This window comes from Megascapheus bottae, chromosome 15 (genome assembly GCF_031878675.1).
Source record: "Megascapheus bottae isolate mThoBot1 chromosome 15, mThoBot2.hap1, whole genome shotgun sequence".
NCBI classification, from domain to species: Eukaryota; Metazoa; Chordata; class Mammalia; order Rodentia; family Geomyidae; genus Megascapheus; species Megascapheus bottae.
In genome coordinates this window covers 21566573-21585757 of record NC_143523.1, presented here as the reverse complement: position 1 = coordinate 21585757, position 19185 = coordinate 21566573, and the positions used below count along the sequence as shown (strand labels likewise).

At 41.5% G+C, this 19185-nt stretch overlaps 1 protein-coding gene across 1 annotated transcript in view; it reads right to left on the bottom strand.

The window, feature by feature from the left end:
• The window catches only part of Fbxw4 (F-box and WD repeat domain containing 4), an 80061-nt gene that overhangs the window by 46465 nt on the left and 14411 nt on the right, over positions 1–19185 (bottom strand). The window contains exons 2-5 of the mRNA XM_090346038.1: positions 14708–14803; positions 9680–9865; positions 9145–9277; positions 4515–4609 (exon numbers count right to left, since the gene is read on the bottom strand). Coding sequence (XP_090202164.1) covers positions 4515–4609; positions 9145–9277; positions 9680–9865; positions 14708–14803 — 510 coding nt within the window. The remainder of the gene's footprint in view (positions 1–4514; positions 4610–9144; positions 9278–9679; positions 9866–14707; positions 14804–19185) is intronic.

Here is a 19185-nt window from a genome sequence, read left to right as displayed (position 1 = left end):
AGCAAGAGGCCAGAAGTAGTGCTGTGCCTTGGGTGGTAGAGCTCTCAGCCTTGAGAAAATCCAGGAACAGTGCTCAGGCACTGAGCTCAAGCCCAGGACTGGCCAAAAATAAATTAAAAATTAAAAATTAAAAAACAAAATACATACTTTAAATGAATTATTTTCAACAGAAGAAAGAGATTGAGAAGAAAGAGCTACGCTAGATCTCCTAGCTGTCCAGGTCTCTTGTAACTATACAAGGGAACAACAAAAGGCTGTGGAAATGTCAGAGAAACTGGGAGTACCTGTCCTAGAAGACAGGTATGTCTATGTCCTCTCATGTTCTTCCAAAGGGGGGGGCCAAGGCAACAATACATTTGTGATAGGACAAAAGGCAGGTATGTCATTGGGTAGGAGGGTGGGGGGAAGAAGAGAGACACCCACTGAGTCTCTACCTCAAAAAGACTACAAAAGAACAATGTTAACTCCCTGGGGCTAGGTGAAGCTCAGGGCTGCCTAAGAAGTAGAACTGAGAACGACTGAAGCGACTAAGTGAATACTCGACCTGAGAAAATTCTGGTATTCTGGTTGACATATATCCCTTTGAGAGGGGGGAGAGGGGGAGGTCTTCTGTTTTTTTTTTTTTTTTTTTTTTTTTTTTTTTTTTTTGCCAGTCCTGCGCTTGGGCTCAGGGCCTGAGCACTATCCCTGGATTTTCTCAGAGCTAGGGCTCTACCACTTGAGCCACAGCACCATTTCTGGCTTTTTGCTATGTATGTGGTACCGAGGAATCGAACCCAGGTCTTCGTGCATGCTAGGCAAGCACTCTACCACTAGGCCAAACTCCCGGCCAGTCTTCTGGCTTTTGTTGTTGTTTGTTTGGGTGGTTAATTGGAGATGATAGTCATAGACTTTCCTGTCCTGGCTGGCTTCAAAATGTGATCCTCAGATCTTAGCCTCTTAGATAACTACGATTACAGGCATGAGTCACAGGTCCCCTTTTAGTTTTTCAGGGTCTTCCTATACATCTTTTTAAGTCATCTCCATAGTAATCTAGTAATATCTATAAAGGAAAGGATATTCACATATAACAGACAAAGAAGCTAAGGCTAGGAGAATGATTCACCTTCAGTCAGTGTTAGTAGTAGACAAAGCAGAGAACATCTCCCAGACTGCTTTGAACATACTCTAAGGTTATACAGAAGTCCTAGAGTTGAAAAATTGAACAAGTTTATTAAAAGGTTCAAAGTCATAAACATAGTGAAAAGAAATGTATCTAATAATAAAGAATGAAGATCCTAGCCCATTCTTTAGATAAGAGAAAAGGGGACAGAGATAATTCAAGTTCATGCCCTGATCATCTAGTATAAAGTCTGAATCCAAACAAAAGCTATTTCAAAAGTCTAAGACATCATCTGTGGAGTTGAGAAAAAAGCCATCTCAAATAACTGTAGGTCAGAAGTTGAACAGCTAGGTAACCATGAGTGAAAAAATTACCTAGGCCCTGAAAATACACCAAGAAGATGAGAAAACTGAAAAAGAATGTGAAGGGAACTCAAGGTCTAGGTCTTCACCAAAGATAAGACACATAAGAAAGACTTAGCAGAGGGTCTGCACAGAGAGAGCACATGGGTAGTAACGGTGGCAGCCATACCGCAGCAGCAGGGAGTAACAAGCAAGTAGAAAGCTAACTGGACAGTGCTAGTGGATCACACCAATAACCCTAGCTACTCAAGAGGCTGAGATCTGAGGATTGCTGTTCAAAGAAAGCCCAGACAGGCAAGGCCATGAGATTCTTTCTTATCTCCAATTAACCACCAAAAAGGCCAGAAGCGGAGCCATAGATCAAGAGGTAGAATGCTAGCCTTGAGCAAAACAGCTCAGGGACAGCACTTAGTCCAAACTCCAAGATCAGCACAAAAGGAAAAAAAAAAAAAAAAAAAAAAGCTAACTCATTTTCTACAGTCCAAGTTGTTACCAAAAAATAAGATCTCAAATGGTTCTTAATAAAGAGGGCAGATTCCATCCTCTACCTCTCTAACTGGCACATTTACAAAAGATGTTGTATTCTCTTCTGTTAAAAGAGCCTAATAGGGCCGGGAGTTTGGCCTAATGGTAGAGTGCTTGCCTAGCATGCACGAAGACCCAGGTTCAATTCCTCAGTATCACATACATAGAAAAAAGCCGGAAGTGGTGCTGAGGCTCAAGTGGTAGAGCTCTAGCCTTGAGAAAGTCCAAGGACAGTGCTCAGGCCCTGAGCTCAAGCCCAGGACTGGCAAAAAAAAAAAAAAAAAAAAAAAAAGAGCCTAATACATTCCAGAGGAGGTGGCTAACGTAGAAGACTGAGGCTAGAAGTACAGGTGAACCAGTCTTAGCTTTTTGAACTCTATCTGTATATAATAAGTCTGTGGATTGTCTTCAACCTGAAGATCCCTCTATCACCAATTCCATTCCCAGTCTTCTGAAAGCAGCGTAAGTACACAGGCAGCCACCAAGACAAAGTCATTATTAGCACACCTGTCACCCCTTGGACTTCTCTGACCTACCCATAGTCTTTACACATACCTAGACCACTGATACCCAAGCCTGGCTAATGAGCTAGGGCAGCATCAGGGAGAAACTAAGGAGAAGACAAAGCTCAAAGGCTCCATTTTCTACTCTCTGCTCCCACACACTTAGCCTCTCTCCTCCCTGTTGGTCTTTCCTTCCCTAGAATGATTTGTTCTGAACAACGACAGGTTTATAGGTTAGCCGACACCTCTGCTCTGTGGAATTTTAATTAACTTCTCCCATCGTCAATATGCTAAGGAACGGGATCTCCATTCTCTGGGGTCAGCAATGTGTTTCAGGTCCTGCTATATCAGCCGTCAAATTGAAGAATTAATGACGTGGCTAATCTGCTCTAATTCTTAGGAAGAAAAAAATTTGAAAGGGAGTAGTAGAAGAGAGTAGAATGAGGGATACAGGCTCCACACAGTGAAGGGAAACAAGCTGAAGAGGACTGAGAAAGAGGGCACCAACTCACTCATAAAACAAGCGATTGATTTAACCCAGTGTTGGAAGGTGGCAACCTACAGCTTTCCTCATTTCATTCAGGTGGGAAGTGAGGGCTACTGAAAGTGAGGGAAACCTCTACTAACACTTTTTTTGGGGGGGGGAGGGGTTGGTCACAGGACTTGAACTTAGGGCTTGGGCTCTATCCCTAAATTTTTTCTTTCAAAGCAAGCACTCTACCACTTTAAGACACTTCCAGTTTTCTGATGGTTAATTGGAGATAAGAGTATCATGGACTTTCCTGGCTCCAAATTGTGATTTCCATTATCTCAGTCTGCTGAATAGCTAGGCACTGAGCTTTCTACTAACTCTTATGATGGGACAAGTATAAGAGAGAGTGTCCATAAAACCCTGCTGGGGTTTTGCATTGGCTCAAAAGCTCACTTGTTCTTACCTCTCTAGTTAAAGCTAAAGAAATATTAGTCAGACCAAAGGGTAGGGTAAAGCCTTCATCAAAAAAAGTTGTACTTGTAGCTAGGCATAGCAGCAAATGCTCAATATTTACAGGCAGGAGGAATGTGAGTTCCAGGCCAGTCTAGACTATACAGTGGGACTTTGTCTTAAAAATAAATAAATAAGGGGCTGGGAGTTTGGCCTAGTGGTAGAGTGCTTGCCTAGCACTCTCGGTAACACATACATAGAAAAAAGCCAGAAGTAATGCTGAGGCTCAAGTGGTAGAGCTCTAGCCTTGAGAAAGTCCAAGGACAGTGCTCAGGTCCTGAGCTCAAGCTTCTACTATAACTGTCAATGTTTCTGTTCCTCTATAGGTCTATGGATAAGGATCTGGTTGGATATAGGTTCTAAGCTTCTCCTGATGACTGGTAGCTATAGGAGATATTCAGGAGGACATTTTCCAGAGGAACAAAGCAGACATGAGTCAGTACAGCGAGCTAGTCCCTTGGTCATTTCCTTGGGACACTGATGGGCCTCTGCTTTGGAATAACCTCCAAAGGGTATCTGCTCAGGAAAGGATACTCTTGCAACAATTGAGCTCTTGGTTATATTCCAATATTGCTTCTTTTCCTTAACAGTTCTAAGGCTAGGTGCTTAGGAAATTAGCTCTAAATGGTGATCTCGACCCCATGAGTATATAACAAGATCTAAATACTTCAAGTCTCTGGAGAAATTTTAAATCTGTAAGAACATGGCTCAAAGCAATCTAAAATACACAGGTTGAAGATTTTCTAGCTCATCCTACCTAATAAAATAAAAGCAATATTCTTGCCTAGCATGCGTGAAGACCCGGGTTTGATTCCTCGGTACCACATACATAGGAAAAAGCCAGACGTGGTGCTGAGACTCAAGTGGTAGAGCTCTAGCCTTGAGAAAGCCTAAGGACAGTGCTCAGGTCCTGAGCTCAAGCCCAAGACTGGCAAAAAAAAAAAAAAAAAAAGAAAGAAAGAAAGAAAGAAAGAAAGAAAGAAAGAAAGAAAAAAGCAATATTATATGGGAAAAATCACAACAAAAAGTACCTCCCTTACCTTAGTAATGGGCTGATAGCAATCGACCAAACCCGATCTTCCGTGTGAATGGTATGTAAGCATTGGCCCAGCCGGCCTGACGCCAAGGGCCATACCTGGAAACAGGAGAGGAGACATGAGGCAATGCCTAAGATTAGGAAGAAGGAAAGATTCATAGGTAGGGTGATCATGACTAGGGAAGTGAGGAAATGAAGAATCCTTTCTGTTCTGCACACAGAGAGCTGAGTGTCAGCAGAAGGGCCTCTCCAGGGGGCTGGGAGTTTGGCCTAGTGGTAGAGTGCTTGCCGAGCATGTACTAAGACCCGAGTTCGGTACCACATACACAGAAAAAGCTGGAAATGGTGCTGTGGCTCAAGTGGTAGAGCTCTATCCTTGAGAAAGCCTAAGGACAGTGCTCAGGCCCTGAGTTCAAGTCTCAGGACTGGCAAAAAAAAAGGGGGGGGGACCTCTCCAGCATCTAGCTTGCCTGACATGGAGACAGACTCCACTTACTAGCCAATTTCACACCAGGAAATCAAAAGTTCCACATTCCTTGGCTGAGATTTGATTAAGAAGGGGGATAAATAGGGCTTGCCTCCCACAGCAAGCTCTCTTCCCTCATGTTTGTGGATCTTCCTTTCTGCTATCGCTCACCAAGTTTACTATGAACAAGTAGGGAGAGGTAGAAAGATTAAAGTACAGTAGTATAGGGTCAGAGTATAGAATCAGAGTAAAAAGAAAGCTACAAAGGGGATGAGAGAATGAAGGAGAGACTTCAAAGAAGTAAGATGCTATTGTTATTGTTTGTTTGTTCAGAATGCCCAGGACCCAATGCTATTCATGTCAGCAGGGAATTTAGCACCTAGTGTCACAAAAGTAGCAGAAAAGCTTAACTCTTTTAAGCTTCCATATCTCCACAGGTTAAAAATATTGCTCAGAGCATACTATCTAGTCCCTATCAGTAAGGAATGTACATTAGCAGCCACTCTAGGCTTAACTCTAATCAACACTCCCAGAGCCCTCTCAGCAGTCAGTGCATTTAGAAATCTCCCATTAAGCACAGGACTCCCCTCACCTCACCCTACCTCAGATGACACACACAGGGACATAAGCCTCTAACCAAACAGAAAAGAAACCTCCAATGCTCAGGGCTGTCCTCAGACAGCAGCTGTAGAGGGATCCTGAGGCAGCCAGATGGATCAATGACCTCTCAAGGTCCTAGTGTGCTATAAGAGGAACACATGAAACACAAGTAGGCCCTTAGATGGAAGAACTTTAAGGAAACATTCCTTCAGTATTAGGGGTAAGTGATGGAGTGGGGGTGGTCCTGCCTTCTCAGGGTCACATGGTATCTCTAGCCTATAAAAGAAGAAAGTGTTTCTTAGAGTTTATATTTGATGGGTTGGGGGATGGGGTGATTAAGAGAACAACATTTCTTTTCTGGGAAAGGACAATAATTTAAGAAGGAGCTCCTAAATGAGAAAGGACAGGAATTAAAGATAAATACCATAATTTTCTTTGGAATGCCAGGATTCAGACCTATTCTTTGGGATAGTTAGCCCTTTTAGTAGTACTCTTCTAATTTCCCTTTTCAGTCTACTCCAGCATGGAAGAGAGCTAGTTCACTGTGTTGTTTCTGATCCAAACTCCCTCAGAGAAAGGCTCTGACTTTTGGGGATTGGAACACTAAGGACTCTGCTTTACAAAAATCCAGCCTAGGCCTAGATTCACTAGTGACCTACACATGGAGAGGGCTGGTAGCTCCCCAGGTTCTGCAAACAACAGAACAGGTTTTCTGTACTCCAAGATAGCTCTGAAAGCATGTTGTCAATTCCAAGCATGAGTGGGAACGTGGTCCTCCCCACCCAGCCCAGCGACAGAATATGCTGGCAGGAGTACACTCTATAGAGGTACAGGAATTGCCATGGTATGCGTTACCCTCTATGACCAAATCCAAAACAGACCCATCCTGGAAGATTCAGTGGGAATAGACATTTATACAACCCTTTTACAAAGCACCTTAAAATGACCAAAGCCTTTGATTCAGGAATTCTTAAAAATAATTTTAATTCTATTTTCTATTTTTTTAAATGTTCAGATGCTCATTTTATTTTACTGTTTTAAAATTTATTTCTATTGTAAAGGTGATGTACGAAGGGGTTAGAGTTACACAGGTCAAGTCATGAATACATTTCTTTTTGAAGAGTGTCACCTCTTCCCTCACTTTCTCCTGTTTTTTTTCCCTCCCCAAGCCTCTTCTACCCACGTTGTATAGTTCATTTTCAACACAGTGTCTGGTGATTATTACTGCTTAATTAGTTCACGCTTTGTCCTACTATTTTTGTGCTTTCCCTTACTGTCCCCCAAACAGATAAGCTTACATACAAGACAACACATACAGAACTCAAAAACAGCAAAAGGGGAAAAGAAAAAAAAATCACAAAAAGTGAAATTAAAAAAAACCCCTAGGGGCCGGGAGTTTGGCCTAGTGGTAAAGTGCTTGCCTAGCATGCACGAAGACCCGGGTTCGATTCCTCGGTACCACATACATAGATAAAAAGCTGGAAGTGGTGCTGAGGCTCAAGTGGTAGAGCTCTAGCCTTGAGAAAGTCCAAGGACAGTGCTCAGGCCCTGAGCTCAAGCCCAGGACTGGCCAAAAAAAAAAAAAAAAAAAAAAAAAAAAAAAAAAAAAAAAAAAAAAAACACCTCTAGATTTTTCTAATTTCTATGGAACCCTAAATAACAAAATATACCCTAAAGCCTGTAGTTGCAGAAAAGGCATGACTGAGATTTAGAATCTGACCAACCTAGATTCAAACTCTAGTGTTACTTATTATCTTTGCTTAGGGCTATTTCATAACTGAGTAGGTAGGATTGTATCTTGCCTGAGACATCTGTGTCTAGCTATACTTATTTTTTTATTCTATCTTAAACCTAAAACAAGACATCAGTCACTAAATAAGTATTTCTGTGTGAAATAAGACCTATATCCCACATAAATAAAGTCATTTTTTCAACTACAAGCAGTACATATCCTTTATATAATCACAAAGCTTATTTTACTGTTTCATAGACAACAGGATAAAAAAAAAGAGATGTTACAAAAAAGAAAAAGAATGAACTGGGTAAAATCATAGATCACAACAAGAAAATGCCATAAGATGGGTATCTAGGTCACAAATGGCATAAAAGGTTCCTATATTAATTTGCTTTTGAGAAGTATGGCAGATTAAGGCCAGTGTCTTTTCCAGGAATTCTACATAAGCAGTGACCAATCAGAGACATGAGTATATGATAGAAGAAAAAGAAACAAGATGACCAGAAAGTCTGCTGCATGTTGGTTAAAACATTTACTGGGTTTTCCCCTCACATTTCCTGTGGTAAATGTAAAAACAGAGGAGACACATAAAAGAGAATGTATTTAACCCTTTTATATAAATTTCACTCTTTTATATAAATTAGCAACATCAAGAGTCAGGAAGGTTAGTGAGTAAAGACTGCAGCTTCCCTTTCCTGATCTCGCTCCCTATGTGGCTTAGAAGCCATTTTGCCCCAGTCAGCACTATGGAGCCTTTAGATGCTGAAAAATACATAAATAAGACACTGCATGGCACCCTATACTACCAACTAAACTGTCAGCAAAGTTCCCAGAATAGCCCCAAAGGACCAGGCCTTGTGTCCTGGGTTCTGGACACAGGTTTGAAGAAAGAATTCACTCTCTGTCTTAGGAGTAGGAGCCTACTTGGCTCAGACATAGATGAGCTGAGTCCACAAAGCAAGGGTCATACTGTTTAACAGCCCCATTCTTTTATGCCATAGCCAATGTCTATAGACCAGGCAATTTGGCAATAACTCAACAAATATCATCCTTGTCTCCTTTTCTTCTTTGTTTACTGCAGAGGAGCATAAAAACACATTTTAATTATCAGCTTGGTTGCTTATAAATGAGGAGGCGGAGGAAGAGGAGGAGGAAGGGGAGGAAAAGGAAGAGGAGAAGGAGGAGGAAGAGGAAGGAAGGAGGGAGGAAGGAAGGGAGGGAAGGAAAGAAGGAAGGAAGAAAGGAAGGAAGGAAGGAAGGAAGGAAGGAAGGAAGGAAGGAAGGAAGGAGAAGAGAGGAGAGGAGAGAGAGAAAGAGAGAGAGAGAAGGAAGGAGGAAAGGAAGGAAGGAAGGAAGGAAGGAAGGAAGGAAGGAAGGAAGGAAGGAAGGAAGGAAGGAGAGGAGAGGAGAGGAGAGGAGAGGAGAGGAGAGGAGAGGAGAGAGAGAGAGAGAGAGAGGTCCCTCAACAGACAGCAAGCAAAAGGAAAGAGACTTCAAAATAGAATATTCGTGTCAGATCTCAACCCACAAACTTGAGGAAACTCAGCTCAGGGAGGAAAACCTGGCCAGGCCCTCTGTTTTTGAGTTCATGCCACATTTCAAGTGAATGGCAAGCTTCCCAGCCACCATCTACCCCTCTCCAGTCCAGCTGGCAGGGACACAGCCTGGCATGGCAAATTGCATGCCAGAGGAACATAAGTGAGTCCTTTATTGTGTCATTTCTTCCCTGCCCCCACCAAGTACTCTGGCCAACCTGGACTCAAGGCTTTATCCACTCAAGCACCTATAGAAGGAAGGAGGGAATTACAGTGAGGAGGAGGGACAGCACCCTACCTTGGCTGTCCTGTCCCTGGAGCCACTCACAATGATGCCCCCTTTGCAGTCCACACAGTTCACCTCCTGTTCATGAGCCGAGTACTTGACAGTGAAGGTACTACGAGTCTTATGAATGCCAATCTTCCCGTCTCTAGGAGAGAAAAAGGAGCCCACCCCCAAGAGGCAATTATTCTCAGAGAACAAGTCTACTAAATCAGCCCAATTTTCCAGTGACATCCAAACTTAAGCATTAGACAGTACCAAAAGGTGCTGAGTTTCAAGATATGTTGACTTGGGCCTGGACAGTGCTGAAAAAGAAGACCAATTTCTTCCTGCGAAGTATCAAAGCCAGTTTCACTTTGCTTAATGCAAATAGGTTCTACTTTTCTTCTCCAGCTAACCCTATTAATTCTTTGCATTGAAAGGAAAATACCATACCCTTTTCTAGTCTCCCTCTTCATCATTTTGGAATTGAGACAGGAAAGTCAGAGGCCGACACAGGTCTCTGGAGAACACTAAGGAAGAGATAAAAGGAAAGTCCTGCAGCACTTACCCTCCTGCACTGATAATATGCGAGTTGGCCAGTACAAAGTGACAAACATCTTCATCATGCCCAGCAAAGACTCCCAGGGGCCGACGGTTCAAGCTGGCACCATCTGGGCGGAACTGGTAGGCTAGAATGAAATTAGCCTGGGATATGTACAGAGAATCATCCTCTAGCTGCATCCATGGCATCTGACTATGGAAATGGAAAAAGAAATGTAAGGTTCTCCAAGTTGCAGCACAAATGGCTAGCCTATGAGTTTGCTCACCAGCACTGAAAAACAAAGATGCAACATGAAAACCTGACACTCATACTTGAAAAGGCCAGCCAATCCTCAACACAGCAAGGATATCCTGCGAAGCTTACAGGACGCACCTAAATCTTGGTCTTCAAAATTGCCTATCCTTTGGCTACCCTCAGACAACTAGTGATTAAAGGTTGTAGTGGCCTGATCTTTGGAGGTTTTGGGGTTTTGTTTTCTTTTGTTTTTGCCAGTCCTATGCTTGAGCTCAGGGCCTGAACACTGTCCTTGGACTTTCTCAAGGCTAGAGCTCTACCACTTGAGCCTTAGCACCACTTCTGACTGATTTCTATGTATGTGGGATCGAGGAATCGAACCCAGGTCTTTTTGCATGCTAGGCAAGCACTCTACCACTAGGCCAAACTCCCAGCCCCTGGACGTTTTGTTTCCTTCCTTTCTTTCTTTCATTCATTCTTTCTTTTCCTTTCTTTTTTTTTTTTTTTTTTTTTTTGGTGAGTCATGGGGTTTGAACTTGGCCTGGGCACTGTCCCTGAGCTCTTACCATTTTCTAGAGGTTAATTGTGGATAAGAATCTCAGGTCCTTTTGTGCCAGGCTGGCTTTGAACCTTGATTCTCAGATCTCAGCCTCCAGAGCAGCTAGGATTACAGATGTGAGCCACCACACCAGCTTCTTTCTTTTTCTTTTTAAAACGTTTTTTGTTTTTTTTTTTATGACTGAGAATCAAACCCAGAGCTTTATGGAGCTACATCCCAGCCCCTAATCTATAGAACCATTTAAATCAACCTTTCTCTCTCTCTCTCTCCTTCTATTCTTTCTCTCTCTTTCCCTCTGTCTCGCTTCTCTTTCCCTGTCTCTCCCTGTGGGCCCCTTTCCCTCCTTCTCTCTCTCCTTCCTTTCTTTTTCTCTCTCTCTGACAGGGTGTTACTATATAGCCTAGGCATTTCTCAAATTCTGCTCCTTCTGCTTCTCCTTAGTCCTGGGATCATAGGCATGCACTACCATACCCAGCTAAACATCTCTTTTCATTGGAAAACGCTTAATATTTCAATTATTGGCTCCCTAGACTGCTCAGGGGTAGGCAGACCTTAGAAAATTAAGTGATTGAGGGTCGGGAGTTTGGCCTAGTGGTAAGAGTGCTTGCCTAGCATGCACGAAGACCCAGGTTCAGTTCCTCGGTACCACATACATAGAAAATGCCGGAAGTGGAGCTGTAGCTCAAGTGGTAGAGCTCTAGCCTTGAGCAAAGAGTGTCCAAGGACAGTGCCCAGACCCTGAGTTCAAGCCCCAGGACTGGCAAAAAAAAAATATTAAGTGATTGAGAGGTGGGAAGAACAAAAGGAAATCTTCCAGTTAAGTGAAGTAACTTTGATTCCGCATTATCAGTGAGTGTTTCTGGTAAATCTCAAGTTACTAAGATTCCAACCTACACCCTTTTCCAAACAGATCAGCTAAAGCATGATGGAGAAAAGAAAAGATTGAGCCATGGAATGCCCCTTGTTACTAGAGCAAAGGGGCCACTTAGAAATGAAAGGAATAAAGCCATTTAGAAATGATACTAATGTGCATATTAGATGCCTACATTTTTCAGAGGGTATCTATCTACAGTTCTGAACTGGAGGACACATGTGGCAATGGAAAAATAGCTCCACTGCAGTCTGCTACAGTTCTGGGTCTACAGAGAAGTCAGCTCTTAAAGTAATTGCTAAGAGAAATCCACAAATAGTTAAAAGATTCCCTCTTCAGGCTACAGGAGGAAGAAAAGTTCAAAACTACAGGCCTGTCACTCCCATGGCACAAAACAAACCTTAAGAAGTAAGAAAACGCCAAACACTAAGCTTTCGGATAGGGACTAGGTCCCTTTCCCAAGCCAAACATTCCACCTACTCTACCCTCTCTAGGGGTCCTGGAGCTAGCAGGTTCCAAGCAAACCCATGGAGAGCTGACTCATCCCCACATACAGACACCATCTCCTACTGCCAAGCCTGTCTGTCCAAACTGGGCAGTTTCTTCCCCAGGCTCCTTAAACAAGTGTCACGGGAATGTGGAAAACTTCTGTAAATTGACTTGATGGGCCATTAAATGCAGCTTGGACTTTGTTGCTGCTCAAGAGATTTTTACAAGTATGTATATATAGTACAGGTACTATGTAGAGTGTATATAGATGCTTGCACTCTCACTCATTGTGCACAGACCTTTTCAACATCGTTGCATGAGTATGGAGCACACTCAACTAGGCATCAAACAGAGGGAGTTGGAATACATGTGTTTCAAGACATCTGGTAAACAGCCATTTGCCTAGGACAAGAAACAAGGTTCACACTAGGTGAACAGTAGAGAATTTTGGGGCAGCCTGGTAACTGCAATGTGTTTATTTACCAAACTGTTTGAAACTAGTGCCTAAAAAGACAACATCAGAAACAAAACCATGATAGAAAAATAGCTCCAGTGTTAAAAAGCGCAAGTGGCTGGCTGTGGTGGTATGCACCTGTAGTTTCAACACTTGAGAAGATGCAGAAGGAGGATCACAAAATATATAGCAAGACTTTGTTTCAAATAAATAAATAAATTTGCTGGGAGTTTGGCCTAGTGGTAGAGTATTTGCCTAGCATGCACAAAGACCCGGGTTCGATTCCTCAGTACCACATACATAGAAAAAAGCCAGAAGTGGTGCTGAGGCTCAAGTGGTAGAGCTCTAGCCTTGAGAAAGTCCAAGGACAGTGCTCAGGCCCTGAGTCCAAGCCCAGGACTGGCAAAAAAAAAAAAGAAAAGAAACAAATAAATAAATAAATAAATCACACATTAAAAAAAAATCTTTTTCTCCGATAGCTACAGAATGTTTATGGAACTGCTTTTAGTTAACTAGTAGAAATTGGACAGAGCAAGAGAGAAAGGGTCAGCAGAGTTCTGCCTATACCTATCAGTGCAGCACAGGAACAAGTCAAGCAAAATGAGGAGTCATGATGCTTGTTACCCACTGAAATCAATCAAGAAGAAGCACTTTCTTTTTAGTATGGAGTCAAATAATAACTATAAATTTATTTATTTTAATTAGCTTGTCAGTTATACAAGGGGGATTTAATATCTCTATACATGTGTATACTACATTCCAAACTAAAGTAATTTAGCACTGATGAAAAATAAAATCTATGGCATCAGCAGTACTACAACCATCATCTAAATTTTGTGGCAGTTCTTTTTTTTTCAGCCTGTCCTAGGGTTTGAACTAGGGGTCTGAGCTTTTGGGCTCAAAGTAAGAGCTGTGGCTCCACATTCGACTTTTGGACAGTTAACTAGAGAAAAAAGTCTCATGGAACTTTTCTGCTAGGGCTGACTTTGAACCATGATTCTCAGATCTCAGCCTCCTGAGTAGCTAAGATTATAGGCATGAGCCACTGGTGCTTGGCTTCCTTTTGAAGGATATGGGGCTGGAACTAATAGCTTAATGGAAGATTACTTGTCTACCATATGCAGGGCTCGTAGTTTGATCCCTAGCACCACAAAAAGAAAAAAAAAAGTCGAAAACAAGTCTAAAGAAACCAAAAGGAGCTGGGTGCAGTGGCTCATGCCTGTAATCCTAGCTACTCTGGAAGCTGAGATCTGAGGATCAGGGTTCAAAGCCAGCCCGGGCACAAAAGGACCTGAGACTCTTATCTCCAATTAACCTCTAGAAAAGGGAAGTGGGGCTTGGCTCAAGGGTAGGGTGGTAGACGAGCTGAAGAGCTCAGGGACAATGCCCAGGCCCAGGAATAGGGTGGTACCCTTGAGCTGAAGACAGGGACAGTGCCTAGACCGAGTTCAAGCCCCATGACCCACAAAAAAAGAAAAGAAAGAAAAGAAACCAAAAGGAATAAATAACTTCCTAGAGTAGAAGACTCAAAGAAAAATAAGCTGGTCGTGGTGGCCATGCCTGGGAAGTGGAGCTGTGGCTCGAGGGTTAGGGGCGGTAGCCTGGGACACTGCCCAGGCCCAGAGTTCAAGTCCCACAACCAAAAAAGCCCCACAAAACAAATAGATGGGAATACTGCCTTCAACTATGTCCTTTGAAAAAATAAAGAGAGGTTATTTATTGGTGGTAGAATTATAGGCGAGTTTTATTTTCTTCTTTGTGTTTTTCTAATTTTGTTTCAAATTTAAACACCATTACTTTGTAATCATAAAAATATAGAATCTGTGTTGGGGGCATTGTTCAAGTGGTAGAGAACCTATCTAGCAAGACCCTAAGTGTGCTAAGACCCTAATAACACCCAAGCCAACAAATAAATATGAAAATATGAAAGTCATTAAAAAACAGGTACATATTTTATAATTCTTTTTTATTTTTTTTTTATTTTTTATTTTTTTTGCCAGTCCTGGGCTTGGGCTCAGGGCTTGAGCACTGTACTTGGATTTTCTCAAGGCTAGCACTCTACCACTTGAGCCTCAGTACCACTTCCAGCTTTTTTCTATGTATGTGGGGTACTGAGGAATTGAACCCGGGTCTTCGTGCATGCTAGGCAAGCACTCTACCACTAGGCCAAACTCCCGGCCCCTATAATTCTTTTTTAAAGTGGAGAAACAAGTTGTCCCTTTGCTGGACCCTTTGTATTTAGAAGATGACCAGTGCCACCCAGCCACGCTGGCTCCCATTATACTAGGATCCAAGTTTTCCATTATGCACCTCTATCCCAGAAATCTTTAAAAGAGTCAAGAAGCTACTCGGGGTTGGAGGCATGGCTCAGTTGGTAGAGCATCAGTCAATGAGCAAAATCATCAATCCAAAAAAGAAGATACTTGCCTGCATCTCCACTTTAACAGAATCCCTTCTCGGCAGCGCCCTAACCGCCAATTCTCAGACACTTTCACCCGTTCCTTCACTGGGATGCTGGTCACCCTATATCCAAACAACAGAGAATTGGGTTACTGACACTGTCATGAAAAAATTCTGTGGACTTCCTGAGTTAGTCCTCAGAAACATCCAGAATATAACGCAAGTATAAATTTAAAAGATTAGGAAACTAGTACAGAGTAAGTTTCCTCTCTCCATACCTGGACAACCAAGAAAGCCAAGGAGAAAAGCACTTTTTTAAACTACAACAAGTATCTGCAGCGATTCCAAAGCAATGTAGAGGAGAACAGATGACTGAAACACCTGAATTTCCATATGGAAAAAAATAAACCCTGGTCCATACCTCACACCAGCTAATTCAAAATAGATCATAACCTAAGCATAAAATCTAATACTACAGCACCACTAGAAGAAATAAATATCTCTTTATTAGAGGCATAAGAAAAATTTTCCTGGGACACAAAAAGCAATAGCATAAAAAATCGAATAAGCTAGACTATCAAAATTTAAAACTTATGTCCTGGACAAAGGGCTCGTATACAGATGAAGAAATATTCTCTGTATATGTTCATATTAGTATGTATGTTTTTGTTTGCCAGTCCTGGGCTTAAGCTCAGGGTCTGAACACTGTCCTTGGACTTTTCTCAAGGCTAGAGCTCTACCACTTGAGCCTCAGCACCACTTCCAGCTTTTTTCTATGTATGTGGTACTGAGGAATCAAACCCGGGCCTTCATGCATGCTAGACAAGCACTCTATCACTAGGCCAAACTCCCAGCTCTGAGTATGTATGTTTTGTATAAATATATTACATATACAAACATATATGATATACATATATATATATATAAAACTATATACCAATTCCAACTTCCCAAGTACTGGAATTACAGACATGCCTAGCCTCTATTCAGACAGATTAGACAGAAAAAATTCAGTACTGAAGAATGAAGCTTATTTTTTTTACTTTTTATTCAAGGCTCAGAGTGGCCTACAAAGAATACTGGATGAATATATTCTACAATAGTAATGGATAACCCAACTGGATAGTTTCATTTTCATCTTTAGGTTTTTGCATGCTTCCTAGTTTTTCTTTTCTTTCTCTTTTCCTTTTTTTTTGGGGGGGAGGGCGCTTGATCTCCAGGCTTGGGCACAGTCCCTGAGCTCTTCAGCTCAAAGCTACTGCCCTACCCCACAGTTCCACTTGCAGTTTTCTGGTGGTTAATTGGAGATAAAAGTCTCACAGACTTTAGTGTCCAGGCTGGCTTTGAATGGTGATCCTCAGATCTCAGCCTGTTGAGTATCTAGGATTATAGGCGTGAGCCATTGTGCCTGGCCTAGTTTTTCAATATTTAGTATTTACAGTAAAGACTCTCCTATTAAAACCAATTTTAAAAAAGCTAAGTGAATGCTGGGTGCTGGTGGTTCACACTTGTAATCCTAGCTACTCAAAAAGCTGAGACTTGGACATACTAAATCCACTAGCACAACGATGTTTATTGCAGCACTGTTTACCATAGCAAAGATATGGAACCAACCCAGATGCCCCTCAGTTGATGAGTGGATCAACAAGATGTGGTATTTATACACAATGGAATTCTATGCTGCTATCAGAAAGAATGATATCCCCCCATTTGTAAGGAAATGAAAAGACTTAGAAAAAATCATATTAAGTGAAGTAAGCCAGACTCAAAGGAATATAGGCTCTATGGTTTCTCTCACTTATCATCAGTAGAAACCTTGGGCTCTCCTAGCAGAGATTTACAATAGAGCAAAACCTAGATATATAAGGCCATATGCTAAATGAAAGGCTCTCCAGGATACAGAAACAAAAGCCATATATAATGAGTGATGGTTGTCCTTAATGTACTATGTTATCTCTCATCTCTTTTGCTGTCCCTTGGTTATCTCATATAATTACAGTATTTTGCCTTGTTATCTGATATATTGCATATATGTTTATTTGGTTATTTGAAATAGGATAGGGAAGGAGGGAAAACAAGATGAGGGGGGCGGGGAGGGAAATGGGGACCAAAACATGAGAAAGGGTATCAATGTTTGTGAAGTAATGCACCTTTTATCTGGTGCATATAATGTAACCCTTCGATTAATTACAATAAAAAATATATGAGAAAAAAAAAAAAAAGAAAGCTGAGACCTGAGGATTGTAGTTTGAAACCCAATCCAGGCAGGAAGGTCCTTAAGACTCTTATCTCTAACCACACACACACACACACACACACACACACACACACACACACACACACACACACACACACACACATACAGGTATGTATGTAGCTCAAGGGTAAAGCTAAAGGGCTAGCCTTGAAGCCAGTGGTGGCTCACTCCTGTAATCCTAACTACTCAGGAAGCTGAGATCTGAGGATCAAGGTTCAAAGCCAGTCTGGGCACAAAAGGACCTGTGATTCTTATCTCCAATTAACTTCTAGAAAACAGGAAGTGGGCTTGGCTCAAGGGTAGGGCTGAAGAGCTCAGTACAACGCTTTGGCCCAGGGGGAGAGTGGTAGCCTTGAGCTGAAGAGCTCAGGGATAGTGCCTAGGCCAAGTTCAAACCCTATGACACACTAAAGAAAGAGTAGCCTTGAGCAAAAGTTCAGGGACAGTGCAAGCCCAAGATTGGTACAAAAAATAAAAAAAGGCTGGGAGTTTGGCCTAGTGGTAGAGTGCTTGCCTAGCATGCACGAAGACCTGGGTTCAATTCCTCAGTACCACAAACATAGAAAAAAGCCAGAAGTGGTGCTGAGGCTCAAGCAGTAGAGCTCTAGCCTTGAGAAAGTCCAAGGACAGTGCTCTGGCAATGAGCTCAAGCCCAGGACTGGCAAAAAAAAATAAAAATAAAAAAAATTTAAAAAAGGTTGGGTATAATGGTAAATGCCTGTCATCCCAGCTATGCCAGGAAGCAAAAATAGGGGAATCTTGGTTCTGGAGAGCCTGAATAAAAAGGAAGACCTCATCTCAACCAACAAGACAGGCAGAGTACCACAAACCTGTAGTCCTAACTACAAAAGAGAATGTGGTTGGAGGATCATGGTCCAAAGCAAGATTTTTAACTCAGAAATAACTAAAGCAAAAAAGGCTAGAAGTATTGCTCAAGTAGTAACAAGAGATTCTAAGTTCACACCCAGTGACAAATGTGCGCGTATGCACACGTGCACACACACACGCACAAGCACACATATGCTCAAAGGCAGCCATCCCTATTAAAATGTAACAATTTTTAAATGTCCATTTAAAATAGTTTAGCTAGAAGGAAATTGAATATGTACATATTCCAGTGAAGAGTAGAGATCAGCTCCTGATTATACAAGCAATAAAAATGTATTGATTATAATGTAGTCTACTAAATTTGAAATACTATAGAGGGAAAAAATTAAAATGAAGCAACAAAATAAGAAAAAATAGCAGAGACAAACATAGAAACAAGTTTCATTTTTAGGAAGCTGATGATAGTCTGTCAAGGTAACACTGTTTACAACACTAAGCCATTGTGTACAACAAAAGTTAAGAACAGAGTTCATACAGGGAAACACTGAGGAAAATAGCCTACAACCCACGTTTACATACATGCACCTTAAAACAAATATTATTGTCATCTCATGACTAGTTAGTAGAAAAATACAAATAGCTTTCCATTTTCTAAAGTGTCTGGGCTGGTTTTATATATATATATATACTGCTCATAACATGTTTAACTGGCCGTCTTTGAGAAAGGAATTCTCTCCCAATACAAAAATCATTAAATGATAGCTTCTCATCAATCATCCTTATGTTAAGTACTATATCACAAAGGATAATTCAAATATGTAATTTATATACATAATTCAATTATATAATTACATATAATACACATTATATATAATTTTAAAATATATATTAGATGGCCCAGGAGCATGGCCTAGTGGTAGAGTGCTTGCCTGGCATGCACAAAGCTCTGGGCTTGATTCCTTGGTCCCACATACACAGAAAAGGCCAGAAGTGGTGCTATGGCTCAAGTGATAGAGTACTAGCCTCGAGAAAGCCCAAGGATAGTGCCCAGGCCCTGAGTTCAAGCCCCAGGACTGGCAAAATATACATACATACATATATATATATATATATATATATATATATATATATATATATATGAGCTAAAATCTGAAAACAAATGACCAAATGTCTATCTGTAAGAGAACAGTAAACTAATGCAATGGAATACACTGCCACTAGAAATAAAAAAAAAAATGTAAGAGGCTGGAAGTTTGGCCTAGAGATAGAGTGATTGCCTTGTATACATGAAGACCCCGGTTCAATACCTTGGTACCACATGCATAGAAAAAAGCCAGAAGTGGTGCTGTGGCTCAAGTGGTAGACCTCTAGCTTTGAGAGGGCGGTAAAATATTTTGTAAATAACTACTTTATAGCAAAC